Source organism: Mandrillus leucophaeus, unplaced genomic scaffold, assembly GCF_000951045.1.
Source record: "Mandrillus leucophaeus isolate KB7577 unplaced genomic scaffold, Mleu.le_1.0 Scaffold66, whole genome shotgun sequence".
Classification (NCBI taxonomy): domain Eukaryota; kingdom Metazoa; phylum Chordata; class Mammalia; order Primates; family Cercopithecidae; genus Mandrillus; species Mandrillus leucophaeus.
Genome location: NW_012107141.1, coordinates 4,951,495 through 4,968,591, shown reverse-complemented (window position 1 = coordinate 4,968,591; position 17,097 = coordinate 4,951,495). Strand labels below are relative to the sequence as shown.

The window sequence follows — 17,097 nt, the reverse complement described above, 5'->3', positions numbered from 1 at the left end:
AGCGGAGGCGCTCCAGCGGGCTCGGGTCTGGGCCGGGACGCGGGTAAGGTCCGGGGCGTTCGTTTGCTCGCCCTCCCTCACTGCTCTTTTAAGAGCGGGGGCTGCTTCCCTTTAAGGTTAGGACGGGGGCTCTGTGTCCTTGGTGCGAATGAATGCGTGCGAAGAAAGGGAGACGGGCGAAGAGGGTCGCTAAACCCATAAATTGTAAATAGCTCTCCTTCCTGGGGCTGGGGGCTCGGGCGGGTTGCGGAGAAGGGCCCCGGTGGAATCTGAGTACTTGGGCACCGGGATTCCTCTACTTGGAGAACAATTCCCGGACTCCAGGTCTTGCTCCCACCAAGGGACTCTGAGACACTGTTTGCGGGCAGCATCTCCCCTTGGCGGTGTTTCGGGGTCCCTCTCTTGGCTGCGGCCAGTCAACTTCCAGCCCTGGATCGTCCCCAGGGGAGGTGGTTGGAAAGGGGGAAGAGGAGATACAGGGGGAAAAACTGCTGCAAGGCTCCCGCAGATCTGCCCTGGCCGGGGCAGGGGGGCAGGGGGCGGGTATCCCTGAACCCCAGAAAGCAACCTCCCAGCACGCGCGGCGGGGTCCGGGCCCTCAGGGGAGCTGGACGGCTGCAGCAGGAATCCTTGGTGCCCATATCCCCTGTTGTGTGTGACTAGGGCTCCGGTGGAATCGGCTTCTCCGCGGCCTCTTAACGACCCTGGGTGCACCCCGTGATTGAGCAGCTGCCTCTAGTTTGTGCCCAGAGATCAAAGAACTTTGATCTTTGAACCCCAGCCCTATTCACCCATCGCTATTCATCGTGGCGGGAGTTCCGAGGCTCCCCATTTTCCTCGCAGCCCCGATGTAGGGAGCTGGGGCTCAGAATGAAGGGGTCTGCAGATCCCGCCTGGCCTTGCACCGGTTCTTTCTTTCACGTAGGACAGCTCGTGTGGAAAAAGTCAGTGCAGATTTCGGAACTTGCCTGGCAGGGCGTGGAAATGTCTGGGCACTCGTTTTAAAGATTGGTTTACCTCCCAAATCCAAAACAGAGTTTTCATGTCTGTTATTTAAACTACCTGTGGGTTTTCAGGGGCTTTTTCCGTGTCCTCTCCAGCCCGGACTGAGCCCTTTCTCTCTGAGGAGCGGTAGCCTGGCCCACGTTCCGCTCCGCTCTGCGCTCTCCCCTCCCCGGCTCTCTCCTGGATGGTTATTTGTAGCCTCTTTGGCGTGTTGGGACAGCGGCCCTACTGGGGTAGGAATGTAGCTGTTCTTCCCACCACATGGGCCCCTTAAAGGGACAGCTTTGCTTTTTGGGGGGTTTCCCCCTTCGGGTTGCAAGGGAAGGGGATGGAACTTTCCTCTCGGCCCCCTGGAGGAAGTTTTGAAAAAGATCAAGGGAAATGGCAAGGCACTGGGAAAAAAAAAAAAATTAGGGTTAAAACGGATACCAACAAAGCCAGAGAGGAGATTGTCGCCTTCTGCCCTAGGGAAGGGGGAGCTGGAAGGTTCCGGGCTGAGACTGGCCAAGAAGATTTTACTGCTCCAGAGCTGTCAACGCTGCAAATATTACATGTGCATAGAGGAAGGGGGTGAGAATGGGGGGAGAGAACTGCGTATGTCTAATGTTTCACAGAAAAAGAATGGGAGGATTCGTGGTAACTCTTTTAGGCTTTTTTTTTTTTTTTGGAGAGGGTGTCACTCTGTTGTCCAGGCTGGAGTGCAGTGGGGCAATCATAGCTCACTACAACCTCGACCTCCCAAGCTCAAGTGATCTTGTCATCTCAGCCTCCTGAGTAACTGGGACTACAGGCATGCACCACCGCACCCTACAAATTTTTGGGTTTTTTTCTAGAGATGGGGTTTCACCATGTTGCCAAGGCTGGTCTCCAACTCCTGGACTCAAGCGATCCACCTGCCTCAGCCTCCCAAAGTGCTGATATTACAGGTGTGAGCCACTGTGTCCAGCCCAGGTTTCTTTTTAAGGAAAAAAGTTTAATAGAAATGTCTAAGCAGGGAAAGCTTTCTGTGCACATGTTTGTAAGGGTAGGCAGTGGGGTGAAGGTATACACATCACCTGGCCTGATACTGAGCCACCCTCGGCGGTCTGGAGGGGTCAGATTCACAGTTCACCAGTGAGATTGAGCAGTTTCAGAGCCTGGAACCAGCACAACGAAAAAAAACAACCAAAAATACCACCAACACATCTTTTGTACTGACAATTCCAGGGGCTCAGGGAGACAGCAGTTGTGATAAATGTAGTAGTAGATCCATTAGGCAGACCTGACCTCAGCAAGGCATGAATTAAAGACACTAAAGTTTGAGGTGACATTGGGAGGCTGAGACTAGCAGATCACTTGAGGCCAGGAGTTCAAGACCAGCCTGGCCAACATGGCGAAACCCTGTAATTTTGTAAAAATACAAAAATTAGCCGGACATGGTGGTACATGCTTGTAGTCTCCAGCTACTTGAACGGGTGAGACAGGAGAATTGCTTGAACCTGGGAGGCAGAAGTTGCAATGAGCCAAGATCGCTCCACTGCACTCTAGCCTGGGCAACAGAGTGAGACTCTATCTCAATAAATACACAAAGTTTAAGGTGCTTATTTGGATGCTGGTAGTCCTTTGGGCTTTTCCTAGAGCGTATTGGTTTGGACTCAACCCACATAACTCTCCAACCTTAAAGATTTTGGAAGGAAACTTGATGGCTGGTAATAGCCCTTAGCATTTTCATCCTGAAGATTGAAGTAAAGGCATAGATGACAAGCATTGGAAGAGTGGAAACTGTGTTTGTTCTGGAGGTCTCATCCAGGTAAGGGAAATGTTAAAACTTCCTGCCTAGGTGTGCTTGGGTAGATAGAAGGTTGTATCTGAGAATAAGTGCAGAGCAATTGAGCTGAGACTGGTCTCCTTTCCATCTCGCTGTTGTCGTGACCATGGTTGTCATGGTGCTTGAGTGACCTTGTCCTTGATCTGTTGGACTTGTGAAACATACTTGGCTTGTCACTGATTTTGGATTTCCTCTTCTGTACCCTGATGAATATCAGATAACATCTTTTGGACTGGCACGTGGTATTAAGAATGACAGGTGCAAGGGAACCAAGTCTGGCCATGTCTGATACAGAGCATGTTGGGTATGTCCATCTTCTGGGCCAGCAAAGAACACAGGAGGTCACAGAAGACAGAGTGTTTTATAGCTCTTCGCTCACTCTTTCTGCTGATTAACTGCCAGTCTTAACTGTTAGAAGGAAAATGGGAGAAATTGTTTATGTTGCTGCCCCTTTAAAGAAAAAATAAATACTGAAGGTTCCTGAATAGGAACAGAATTTCAGGGACTACTTTAAGAAGTAGTCTTGTCTTTTCTATGATTGGGCAAAATTATGAGACAGTCTGTGCCCTTGGTCGACTGGGTCTGTTAGCCTGTTCCAGCCACGGTCTCTCTACATTCCTTGATGCAGCTTAGCCACGAGTTTTGTCACAGTTGCCTGGACATGGGGCATCTGGGCCCCAGACTATGTCTGGACTGCCATCTCATCTTTAGCAGCGGAAGCCCTCCTCCCCTCCTCAGCCTGTGAGGATTCAGTGTCCCAGGGAAGACTCAGTGCTGACTGGTTAGCTGGCAGAGCCTGAGTTTGGCCTTATAAATAGTTCTGATGACTGCATGGGTTTGCCACTCTCACTCCGGCTTAGAGCTGGCAAGGATGAGTTCTTCCTCGTACAATCGGGAGCATTCCTCAAACTGGGCTCCACACCCATTCACTTTGTTCATTCATTCAGCAAGCACACATATGTCAAGCATTAATATAATCACTGTGTACGAAGCTCGGTAATTAAGAAGCACCCACAGACCTGGGTTTGAATCTTGGCTCTGGCAATTCTTGGTGACCCTGTGCAAAATCTCCCTGAACCTCAGGGTTGTTACCTGCAAAGGTGAGTAGGGTAGAGGAAGGAAAGTAGTAATAAATTATCACATAGGAATATCATAAAACTTACATGAGATAATAGCATGTTCAAACCATGCAGCACAGAGCTTGGCAACTACTGTGTTACTATAGAGCTAGATAAAAGCTGTAAGCAAAGTCAGGTAAATGGATCAGAGATGATTCTTGGCTTTAGAACATGGGAGCCAGGTAAATAATTATGCTACCGTGTGCCGTGCTAAAATTGAGACTTACTCCTTCATTCATTGCAGCTGGTCTTTTGCTTGTCTCTTTTAAAGATCTGCCCCTTCTTTCTCCCCTTGAAAACGTGACAGAACCGAAGCATAGTTCCCACTTGTGCCCACTCCTAGAAAAGTGATCTACTAAGCTATAGCATCAGTCTAGGGGAACTCATGTCACCTTAGTTCTCTTGAGAGAGGTCTGGGGAAATGGAGCTTTTCCTCTGAGAGCTTCCCTTCTTAAGTGGTCAGGGATGCAGCCTAGCAACTTCTCCCCCTAAGATTCCTGTGACATGGGATGAGAGGGGCTGGCCAGGGACTCTTGTAGCTGGAACAGTTTAGAATTCCAAGCCCTCTCTCCCATTGGCCTGAGAAAGGAGTCAGGCTCCAGAGCTCATAAGGTAGTAATTGCCCCAATTTGGGAGCTGGGCTGTTGTGGAGCCTTCGTAGCTACCCTTTTCAATCAGGAAGCCTGTCAGTGTGCAGGCCTAATTGATGTGGATCTCCAGCCCCGAATGGCCCCCAACCCCCAGCTCCTCCACCTCAAAGTTTGACCTCTGTTGTCTCTTTTGTTTCTTCTTTTTAAGTTGGTGCCAGTGATGTGATGTTTTTGGGAGCTGCGGAAAGTTGACCGTAACCAAGAGCAGCTGTTAAAAAGAGCCAATTCTCTAGCTTCCTGGCGGTCGTTTGACTCCATTTTCTGTTGTGCATTTTTGATTTAGCAAGAAGCAAACATCCTAGGTGCCCTTGAGCGCCTCTTACGCCCATCTAAGCAGACTTCATCCTTTCACTGCTCGTAGATTCCCATGCTGGCTCACAGATAAGCGGACTCACTGTTAGCGCTCCCTGACGCCCTGTTTCCCCTGCGGAATAGGACTCCCCCATCATTCAGGTTCGAAAGAGGAGGGCAGGGGCACTGCCTGGGACCCAACTGGGGAAAGCCTAGCTGGGACTTGCTGCAAGCCCTGACTTGGCCTATGGGAGCTCCCCCTCACCTCTGTGCAGAGCTGAGGATCAGAGCGGCAAGCAGAGCCGGAAACAAAAGACTAGGAGCAAACCTCCCATCTGGCTGAGAGGCAGTGACACAGAGGTGCTGCTGCATAATTTATCACCGGAGCCGGAGGTTTTCTGGAGCTGGGAAGCTCCTGGCTCTAGGCAGTGCCTTTTTGCAGGAGAGGTACGCTCCCTCTGTCTGGGTGTAGGGCGAAGCAGGTACTGGGAAGGGTATCGGGAGAGACACCTGATTAGCATGTGAAATAAAGAAGCTGCAAGGTTGTAAGTGCCTCCAGGGATCTCTCCAAGCTCGGCAGCTCCACTTCCTGTCACGCCTGGGGGGAGGTGGGGAGGGGTAGCCCTCTAAGTGTTCCCTTCCTATGTTCCCGTGGCCCCAGCCTTGGAGCTGGCCTGCAACCACGTGCCAGCATGGATGAGTACAAGAGACAGCTTCTCTGTTGAGTTGACTGTAGCCTCCTTCTAACCAAGTGGACAGGCCAGGTTATGACATCCACAAGCCTAGCAAATAGGAAAGGGGAGCCCCAGGCTTTCCACCTTCCGGCCCTGGGCAGTTTAAACAAGAAGTTTCAACTACAGGCTCTGAAAGCCAGTAAAAGCCAACAACTCTACAATGTATCTTCCCCAAATGAGAATTTCTGCTCTTCTAGGAATGATCTCCTCCAATGACAATTTTTGCAAATTGTGGGAAGTGTGGATTTACAAACTGGGATATGCGGTCTAAAAAATCCAAATATATTTCTGGAGCAGTTAGCATTTTTGAGAGCTTTGCTGTGTCCCTGGCACTGTGATAAGCATTTAGTATATGATATCACATTTATCCCTCACAATATCCTTATGAGGTAGGTACCATTAGATTCCTGTCTTACATTGGCCAGGTGTGGCGGCTCACGCCTATAATCTCAGCACTTTGGGAGGCTGGAGTGGGTAGATTACTTGAGGTCAGGAGTTCGAGACCAGCCTGGCCAACATGGTGAAACCCCATGTCTACTAAAAATACAAAAATTAGCTGATGTGGTGGCACATGTCCGTAGTCTCAGCTACTCAGGAGACTGAGGCTGAGGTGGGAGAATCGCTTGAACCTGTGAGGCAGAGGTTGCAGTGAGCCAAGATTGTGCCACTGCTCTCTAGGCTGAGCGACAGAGCAAGACTCCATCTCAAAAAAACAAAAACAAAAAACAGATTCCCATCTTACAGATGGGAAACAGGCTTAGAGCAGTTTGCTCTCATACCAGTAGTGAGTAACTGAACCAGGATTTGAACCCATAGTCTAAGCTGTTAACCCCCAATCCCATGCTACCTCTCGAAATAGAATATTTTCAAGCCAGGCTATCCCAGAAGATCTAGGTTGGGAAGGTCTGTATTTCACCTTGGATTGACCTCTCCTCTCTGTTTTCAGACATCTCCTTCTCAGGGAGTCTCAATGCATAAGGAATTACTTCTCAGGTGCTTTTTGAGGGAGAGAGACTTTATTTACTTTTTTTTTTTTTTTTTTTAAAACAGGGTCCCACTCTATTGCCAAGGCTGGAGTGCAGTGGCATGATCATAGCTCACTGTAGCCTTGAACTCATGGGCTCAGAAGAAGCGAGAGACTTTAGAAGGCTTCCAGAAAATGTGGTTTGTTGCTCCCTGAGCAACCACAAACAAATGTAGTTTGTTACTATGTGGACTTTCTGATTTGAGATGCAAGGGGAGAGGAAAGCAATATTTTGAGCAGCGCTTCACAGAGCACAGCCATGTTTGAGCCCTGTTGGATTTGTGAAATCTGTTGACAGCTTCCAGGTAGGGCAGGTAGAATTTTGAGGATCTATACCAAGACAGCCTGGCATTGGCTACATTACTGGGTTGAGAGAGAGGACATATCCAGATGAAGATAATGGGATTAGTACAAATAACAAGAACAACAATAACAGCTGTCTAGTATGAACTTCATATGTATTATCTCATTTAGACCTCTTAGCAACCCTATGAAATAGATACTGTTGTTGCTCCTGATTTACAACAGTGGAAACAAATCCATTTCTTAATTGCTTTAGGTTCTGGATTCTCTCTCCTGTCCTTGGCTCCTCAGAATTAGTCGGTGATAAATTAGCCAAGGATCTGCCGGGTGTGGTGGCTCATGCCTGTAATCCCAGTGCTTTGGGAGGCCGAGACAGGCGGTTCACTTGAGGCCAGGAGTTCGAGACCAGCCTGGTCAACATGGAGAAACCCTGTCTCTACTCTAAAAATACAAAAGTTAGCCAGGTGTGGTGGTACATGCCTGTAGTCTCAGCTACCTGGGAGGCTGAGGCAGGAGAATGGCTTGAACCCGGGAGACGGAGGTTGCAGTGAGCTGAGATTGTGCCACTGTACTCCAGCCTGGGTGACAGAGCAAGACTCCATCTCAAAAAAAAAAAAAAAAAAAGGCAAGGATAAAGGATACCATGTGCCTCAAGCTCTTCCAGAGAAAGGCAGTAAAGCAAGACTGTGATTATTCATGCCACCAACTTAACCCATGGGGGGTGGTACTGCTGCCTGGTACATGGTAGGGTTTTCAAACATCTCAAGTCCTAAAATAGCAGGTCTTAATCATGGAGTGGTTGGATGTGACAGTTCTGGGGTAAGCCAAATCTTTAATAGTAATAGCAAGAGCTATTATTTATTGAGCACATAGTATGTGCCAGGCAGTAATGCTAAGTCCTTTTTATGAATTAACTAATTTATTTCTCATAACTTCCCTGTAAGGTACGGGCTTTTATTGTCCCAATTTTCCTGATGAGAAAATTAGATAGAAAGAGATTAAATAACTGCCCAGGGTCAGACAGCTAGGAACTAGCAGAGTCAGGATTTTTATCCTGGGAAGTTTTGTTCCTGTGTGCTTAACATTATGTTCTTCTGCCTCATAACTTTGGAGGCTAACCATTAAGGACTTCTTTTCTATATGTAACAGTAGCAAGAGAGGGCTGATCTTGCTTGGACCTGTAATCACGTGCCTGATAGTGTCCCTTTTGAAACGACCCACTGAGGAGAAGACTGCACCTGGTAGATTTTCCAAACCAACCAAGTTAAGCTGGCCTCTAGGGATCAGGGGAATAAGAGGGACCATGGGACAGAAATAAGTAGAGTCATGGCGTGTCCGTTTTACAGCTGGATAATACAGCTGGTGAAAGAACTCTTGTAGGAGAAAGGAGTAAACAAAACCTGGATAGGACTAACAGGCTGCATTGCAAAGGAAAAGATACGTGTTCTCTCGGGTACTGGTTAGGTAGGAAATAGCTACTTTTATTTATGATATTCTGAGTCCCTTTTCCTTTGACTCCAGCTTTCATAAGATTTTAAAGGAGTATTTCATTCATTCATTCATTCAACAAACTTGTATTTACTGCTGCCAGTGGATAAAAGGAGAGAGGCATATGCTAACATGCTTTAGCATATTATAAGTGAATGGTGATTCCTCCTTTTCTCGTTGTAATCCTAATACCTTCCACACCGGGGTAGCCACCAGACTCCAGAACACTCACAGGGCATTCCTTAAGCCTTCTCATCTCTGGTTCAACTTGAAAAAGCTGCTCTGTAGCTGTATGTAGTCACGGTCTACCCATGTGCCTCCACGTGACAGGTGTGGTCCACCTTCAGCTGTGCATTCTGTGGAATGGTGGAGAGCAGCGCCTCTCAACACTTGAGTGTGCATCGGTGTCACCTGGAAAGCTTATTGAAAGTCCAGACTCTGAGATCACACTAAGAGAAGAATACTAGTTTAAGTATCAGAATGGGGCTGCCATCCTGGCTCTCCCACATACCTCATGACCTTGGCCAAAGCAGGTGCCCTTACATGTTGAATAGGCCCTGCAGTCATTGCTCAGGGTTATTGTAATGATTCAACGAGAATGCAAGTGCATATGCAAAAGTAGCTTGCACACTAAAGAGAAATTGCAAAGTATAATTATTTGTTATCAGAAGCACTGTTCCTTCCTGGACCAATAACACTCCAGTGCTGATTCAAAAGTGCTGGGATGCCAGACTTTCCCCGCTTCATTACTTTACCTTCAGGCGAGGGAAATAAGTCTTTACCTTAGCAGTAACCAGAAAGAGGTCACTGTGTGAGACCCATAAACTCACTGCATATTTGCTATTGGAGAACACATAAAAGAGAAGGACCCAGAAGTTGTAAATTCCCCCTTTTGACCTTGGGGTTTTGGAGATTCTCGCAAGAGTAATGCCATTTATTGAGAAGCAGTATAATCACCTGCCTGGGTGTGAATGCTGGCCTCAACCCTTAGTACTTGTGCAATCTATCTACAGACTTAACCTTTCTGTGGTTCATTGTCCCCAGCTGTAAAGTGGTGATAATATTAGGTTGGCGCAAAAGTAATTGCGATTTTTGTCATTAAAAGTAATGGCAAAAACCACAATTGCTTTTGCGTCAACCTAATAACACTACCACCTCCAAGGGTTGTTGAGAGCCTTCCGTGATGTCGCATATGAAAAGTACTTAGTAAAGTACTCGGAGGGCACCTGGTAAGTATTTAATAAATGATGGCGCCGGGCACAGTGGCTCACACCTGTAATCCCAGCACTTTGGGAGGCTGAGGTGGGCGGATCATGAGGTCAGGAGTTCAAGACCAGCCTGGCCAACATGGTGAATCCCCATCTCTACTAAAACTACAAAAATTGGCCAGGCGCACTGATGGGCACCTGTAATCCCAGCTACTCAGTAGTAGCTGAGGCAGGAGAACTGCTTCCCAGGAGGTGGAGGTTGCAGTGAGCCAAGATCGCGCCACTGCACTCCAGCCTGGGCAACAGAGCAAGACTCCATCTTGGAAAAAAAAAATGATGGTTGTATTATTATGAAGCTTTTGCTGTGTGTTAGCCCTGTGCTAAGCAGTTCATATGGGTTAATCTTTACAAAGCCCTCTGAGGTAGAACTGTTCATATTCCCATTTTATGGATGAGGAAACTGAGGCCTGGAGGGATTAATTTGCTCAAAGTTGTAGAATTTGTGGCAGAACCAAGATTTGAACCTTCGTCTCTCTGGAATCTCTGTTGTCTGCTACTAAGTTAGGGTGTCTTGTATACCAGATGGATGTTTCCCTTCTTTCCTTTATATCAGGGGTGTCCAGTATTTTGGCTTCCCTGGGCTGTATTGGAAGAAGGATTGTCTTGGGCCACACATAAAATACATGAACATTAACAACAGCTGATGAGCTAAAGAAAAAAGAAATCGCAAATAATCTCATGTTTTAAGGAAGTTTACGAATTTGTGTTGGGCCGCATTCAAAGCCGTCCCGGGCCATGCAAGTCACAGGTTGGACAAGCTTGCTTTACATGAAAACAGTGAGAAATTGGTAAGGTGGCGGGAGTGGGAGAGATGAGATGTAAAAGGTAAGATTTTAGTTCACCTCTAGAGAAAAATCCTATGAGCACATTAACATATATCCCAAAAGCTGGATAGCTTCATGATCAAAGATGCCTTGCAGAGAGACCTTTTCCATGGTGAATCGCATTAGGTGGAGGGGCTAGAGCCCAGGCCCCTGGAGGCTAAGGGAGCTTGTGGTGCGGCTGGCAGCTTTCAAGGCCAGAGCATAGCAGAGTGTTCTAATTCAACACTTCTTAAAATGAAGGCTGCATTTTGCCACCCACAGTCATTTGTTTTCTTTCTTCACTCACCATTCTTTTCCTTAAAAAGGGTTAAAAGCTGCCTTTATGATCACAGCCAGGACTTGAGTGAAAAGGCAGAATTCCACCTCTGAGGACCCCAAAGGGACAGCAGTTGTCCAGAAGAGCTGGCTTTTTGGAGTATAATGTGTCTGTTTACTGTATGAATGCCCAAGTCAAGCGTTTGCCTGACCGGTGGCTGCCCGTCCTTCACTGCAGCGGATGCTGAGATGTTGATTTGACATGCAGGAAGTCAAGGCCCTTCAACTGCCTGCAACTAACTTGATGCCCACCGATGGAATGCTTTGTTCCTAAAGTCTGCGCGGGGGAACTCAGGACTTCTGTTATCACTCAGCCAAAGGCGGGGGTGGGGCCCTAAAGAAACAAAAGAGCTTAAGGTTCTTCCCTACCAGTAGCCTTTTCATTTGCACGCAGCCCCAGGACTCTTCTACACTTGCTCTATTCTGATACTCCAATTTTTAATATCAAAGCCTTTTGGAAAAATTTAACCCCCACGGCCCCACATCTACACACCCTTGCATCCGCACACCCCAGCCTCCATTATTGAACATCTTTGGTGTGCCAAGGCACGAGGTTAGTTTTTTCCACCTTTATTTTCTTGTCTAATCTTTGTTGCTTTTTTTTTTTTTTTTGAGACAGAGTCTCGCTGTGTTGCCCAGGCTACAGTGCAGTGGCGTGATCTCTGCTCACTGCAACCTCTGCCTCCGGGGTTCAAGCAATTCTTTTGCTTCAGCCTCCCCGGTAGCTGGGACTACAGGCATGCACCACCATGCCCAACTAATTTTTATATTTTTAGTAGAGACAGGTTTTCACCATGTTGGCCAAGCTGGTCTCAAACTCCTGACCTCAAGCCCACCTCAGCCTCCCAAAATGCTAGGATTACAGGTGTGAGCCACCAGGTTCAGCTCCTTGTGGCTTTTTTACAAACAAGAAAACTGAAGCTTAGGGAGCTATGTGACTTGCACAAGGTCACCTGGCTGGTCGATGGAACCCAAGTCTGTCTGCTCCAGGTCCAGTGCATTGTCCTCTGCCCAACCTCCTCCTCCAATTCCCCCCCTCCACCCGCCCCATCTTCCTCTCTGTCCTTATCACACCTTTCATCCTGAACTCCCCTCTGGTACATCCCCACTCCGTACTGTGTGTGGTTAGCAGCATTTCTCAACCTCTATTGATGTTTTGGGCCAGATAATTCTTTATCACAGGGGCCTGTCTGCACGTTATAGAATTTTTTTTTTTTTTTTTTGAGGCAGAGTTTCGCTCCTGTTGCCCAGGCTGGAGAGAAATGGCACGATCTCAGCTTACCGCAACCTCTGCCTCCGGGGTTCAAGTGATTCTCCTGCCTAAGCCTCCCAAGTAGCTGGGATTACAGGTGCCCACCACCACACCTGGCTAATGTTTGTATTTTTAGTAGAGACGGGGGTTTCACCACGTTGGCCATGCTGGTCTTGAACTCCTGACCTCAGGTGATCCGCCCACCTGGGCCTCCCAAAGTGCTGGGATTGCAGGCATGTAATCCTGTATAGAATTATACAGTTATAGAATCTTTAGCAGCATCCCTAGCTTCTACCCACCAGATGTCAGTAAGCACCACCAAGCATGACAACCAAAAATGTCTCCAAACATTGCTAAATGTCCTCCAGGGGACAAAATATCCCCAGTTGAGATCCACTGATTTAGCCTTATCCTTTTTCTCACCATGATACCCCAGGAAGGGGATCTGTGTACTGGGGAGCCCCATCACATGGAGTGGGATTAAACATCTTTGCTGTTCAGTCCAGCTAGAGTTCACCAAAAGGGTGCCTGTAGCTGTGCTGAGCCCGTCATAGTACTGAAGTTCCTCAGGCTGTGTTGTCCAGGATCTGAGTGAGAAAAGCCCTCCTCCCTTCTCAGAGTTCTCAGGCCAGAAAGGATGGAGTGGGGGCGGGAGCAGCTGGGTCTTTTAGTGCTTCCTGGGGAAGAATCCTCTACCCTGCATTTGCAGAGAGACCCGAAGAGACAGGAGCACTGGGCTTGGAGCAAGGCCTTCCTGTGAGGTCTAGAGACACTGCACCTCACAACTGGACCTCACTTGGCTTCCGCAGGAAATCCTGCATCTTTTTTTTTTTTTTTTTTTTGAGACAAGATCTCACTTTGTCACCATGACTGGAGTGCAGTGATGAGATCATGGCTCACTGCAGCCTCAACCTCCTGGGCTCAAGTGATCCTCCCACATCAGGCTCCCAAGTAGCTGAGAGTACAGGCGTCCACCACCATGTCTGGCTAACTTTTGTAAATTTCTTTTCTGTAGAGACGGGGTTTCACCATGTTGCCCAGGCTGGTCTCAAAACTGCTATGCTCAAGGGACCCACCACCTCAGTCTCTCAAAGTGCTGATATTACAGGCGTGAGCCACCGCGCCCAGCCCAATCCCGCATCTTTTCTAGGGCAGCTGATTCCCATAGCATGTGGAGGGAGAGGGCCAGGCCTCAGTTGAGAATCTGGTGAAAGCTGTGATTCCTTACACAGAAACGTACATTATACCTGTAGCATCAGGGATTCACAGATCCCAAAAGCCAGCCAGCCAGCCAGCCATCCATCCATTCATCCATCCATCTGTCTATCCATCTGTCTGTCCATCCATCCATCCATCCATCCATCCATCCATCCATCCTTCGCAGGCTAGGAAGTCCTACCTTATGCTCACACTTACTCTTGGGGTTGAAATGGAGAGGGAAAGTTCTAGAGCTCTCTCCCTGCTTTTGGAGGGCATGGCAGCACACCTTTTTATCCCAGGCCCTGAGCCCTAGACTAGGCCAAGGAATTGTAATGTGAGACAAGGATGTACATCAAGGAGATGAGCTGAGAGAGAAAAGCTGGACCAGGTACAGAGTATAGGAGGAAGGGTGACAATTTCGAGCTGACTCCTTCTCTGTTTCAGCCCAGACTGAGGGCAGGGCCCAGCTGAGGGGAGGAAGAGGAGAAGAAAGGAAGCGGGAGAGATGAGCCATGCACTGCGGCCCCCTCCTTCCCCAGCTGCGAGCAGAGCAGCCCAGCGGGTTGGATGAATGCTGGGAGGGGGGAGAGTGACCCTGGCAGAACCCTTTGTTCCAGCTGAGGCTGGAGCAGGGCACTGAGCCATTCACACGCCATCCCAGGGCATCCTGCTGGGCACGCTGGGGAGGGGGCACAGCAGCCGGTCATGGGACTTGGCCAGGCAGATAGCTCGATGCTCAATAGGGAAGCCCAGCTGCGTGCTGCTGAAGCCGGGGGAGGGGCTGCATCTGCCAGCCTTCCTCAAGGCTGTGGCCTGTGCCACAGACAGGAAGGCCCTGGCAGGTCCCAGTTCCTCTGCCCTGAGGTGGCCTTGGGGACTCATAGCAGCCCACCCTGCTTCCTGCTCCCCTGTGTGGATTCCTTATCTTAAAGAGGCTCCAGCATTTTAATTACACCATTAGTTCTTGCCCTCCCTGGCCAACATCCCAGGGTCTGGTCCAGGACAGAGGCAGAGCATCCGTATCTCAACCTAGTTTTGGTGAGAAGGATATGGAAACCTCTCAACATCACCCCTTCTGTCCCTTGTTCCTTTTCTTCAAGAGCACCAAACCTCTGAGTGGCATTATTTGTTATTTTGGGGTTTTTTTTTTTTTCTTTTTTGAGACAAGGTCTTGCTCTGTTGCACCAGCTGGAGTGCAGTGGTGTGATCATAGCTCACTGCAGCCTTGACCTCCCAGGCTCAAGCAATCCTCCCACCTCAGCCTCCCAAGTAGCTGGGACTACAGGCACGTGCCACTACCCCCAGCTAATTTTTTAGTTTTTTGTAGAAACAAGGTCTCACTATGTTGCCCAGGCTAGTCTCGAACTTCTGGGCTCAATCAATCCTCCAATCTCAGCCCCTCAAAGTGCTGTGATACAGGTATGAGCCACTGTGCCTAGCCTAGGTGGCATCATCTGTCTCTGGGCCCTTAGAGGTGCTATGCAAAAAAGCCCTGTCATAGAGGGGGTCACCTGGACTCTTTGTAAGCCCAGAGTCAGAGGGTATCTTCTGGATTGTTTATGCCCTGGAGTAGGCATGGTTTTACCGCCTGCATCTCCCTTGAAGTGTCACTGTGACTCTCCCGGTGACAGTGCCCCTTAACTAGGCCCCTCTACCTTCCCCTTGGAATGGGCTTTGGTTGAGTGGGAGCTGAGCCCTCACTGATTCCTCTTCCCTCTGCCCAGGCCTGGCCAGCAGCCCCGAGTGTGCTTGTGGTCGGAGCCACTTCACATGTGCAGTGAGTGCTCTTGGCGAGTGTACCTGCATCCCTGCCCAGTGGCAGTGTGATGGAGACAACGACTGCGGGGACCACAGCGATGAGGACGGATGTAGTAAGTACCTCCCCAGAGGCAGTGGGAGGTGGTGGAGAGGGACCCGGGGGTAGGGGGCAAGGACAAGGCTGATGGAGGGTTCTCGGCATCAACTGTATTGGACTCAGAGAGTTGGTCTTTTGCAAGCTTAATAGATACTGACATTTGGGTAGTTTCTTCACTCTATATGGCTCTAACTCTCCTGTGTTTCTTTTTGTTGGTTCATGCATATATGTCCAAGAAAACAAACTTGAAAACAAGTATAAAAGAAGAGAACACACTTGAAACAACAGGGAGTTTCTTCAAATAGGTCTCTCTGTATTTATGTGAATATATGTTTGTGAATAGGTACCGCATATTTGTGCATTTTAAAATTTATATACTATACACAAATAGTGATTATTTCCATGTTTCTTATTTTGGTATTTTGTACAATAAAACCTTCTTTTTTCTTTTTTTTTTTTTTGAGACAGGGTCTCATTCTGTGGCCCAGGCTGGAGTGCAGGGGCGCGATCTTGGCTCACTGCAACCTCCACCTCCCAGGTTCAAGTGATTCTCCTGCCTCAGCCTCCCGAGTAGCTGGGACTACAGGCATGTGCCACCATGCCTGGCTAATTTTATATACTTTTAGTAGAGATGAGGGTTCAACATTTTGGCCAGGCTGTTCTCGAACTCCTGACTTCAATCCAGCCACCTCAGCCTCCCAAAGTGCTGGGATTACAGGCATGAACTACCACACCTGGCCACACCTTTCTTAGTAATATAAACTTTGTAAGAAATCTTGTATTTTCTTAGGCTGGGCACGGTGGCTCACGCCTGTAATCCCAGCACTTTGGGAGGCTTAGGCCGGCGGATCACGAGGTCAGGAAATCGAGACCATCCTGGCTAACACGGTGAAACCCCATCTCTACTAAAAATACAAAACAATTAGCCAGGCGTGGTGGCGGGCGCCTGTAGTCCCATCTACTTGGGAGGCTGAGGCAGGAGAATGACGTGAACCCGGGAGGTGGAGCTTGCAGTGAGCCGAGATTGTGCCATTGCACTCCAGATTGGGCAACAGAGCGAGACTCCGTTTAAAAAAAACGAAGGAATTTTATATTTTCTTTAAATGTCCCTTTTCCCCTAGCATGGTAACATCTGCACAGTTGGCCAGGGTGACCTGTCTTGGATATATAGAAATATCCCTGCTAAGCCAGTTGTCTGGATTAGAGGTGCAATCTCTGACCTAATTGTGACATCTATGTCTGAGGCTGGCTAATTGGTCTAATGGGAACGGAGGTACAACCTGGACCTCATTAACCCTAACCAGTTCAGCTAATTGTGTTGATGATAAATGCTTCACTTTCATGTAGCATTTTCATAGGCATTATATCAAAAGGCCTCTATGAACTGGGTATAATTATCCCCATTGTACAGCCAAAAAGACGTCAGCTCAGAGAGGGTAAATGACTTGCTCAGAGTGCTACGTAATTAACTGGAAATTGAGCCCAGGTGTGTCAATCATTTAACAAGACGAAAAGAGGGGAAAAAAGCACTTCTTTCTCTTGCTCATGTTTTTCTTATGCTTTCTTAGTGCCTGTGAGTTCTTTGGGTTATTCTTCTTCCCCTGCCCTGTGAACCCTTCACCACAATTCCCTTCTGAATCTCTTAGCTGTAGTTTCTGCTAAGCTTCTCCATCAGCTGGGGATGAGCCTAGGAGTCAGTAAGGAAGGACTATAAAACAGACAAGGGGGCTGGGCGTGGTGGCTCACACCTGTAATCCTAACATGTTGGGAGGCCGAGGCAGGTGGATCTCTTGAGTCCAGGAGTTCGAGACCAGCCTGGCCAACATGGCAAAAACCTGTCTCTACTAAAAATCCAAAAAAATTTTTAAAATTAAAAAAAAGCCAGGCGTGGTGGTGGGCACCTGTAATACCAGCTACTCGGGAGGCTGAGGCATGAGAATTCCTTGAACCCAGGAGGTGGAGG

At 48.4% G+C, this 17,097-nt stretch overlaps 1 protein-coding gene across 1 annotated transcript in view; it reads left to right on the top strand.

The window, feature by feature from the left end:
- Window positions 1-13,984: 13,984 nt before the first annotated feature.
- LRP4 (low density lipoprotein receptor-related protein 4) overlaps window positions 13,985-17,097 on the top strand; it is a 51,572-nt gene continuing 48,459 nt past the window's right edge. Inside the window, 2 exon segments of the mRNA XM_012001465.1 lie at window positions 13,985-14,189; window positions 14,974-15,150. Of these exon segments, the coding sequence (XP_011856855.1) occupies window positions 13,985-14,189; window positions 14,974-15,150 (382 nt within the window).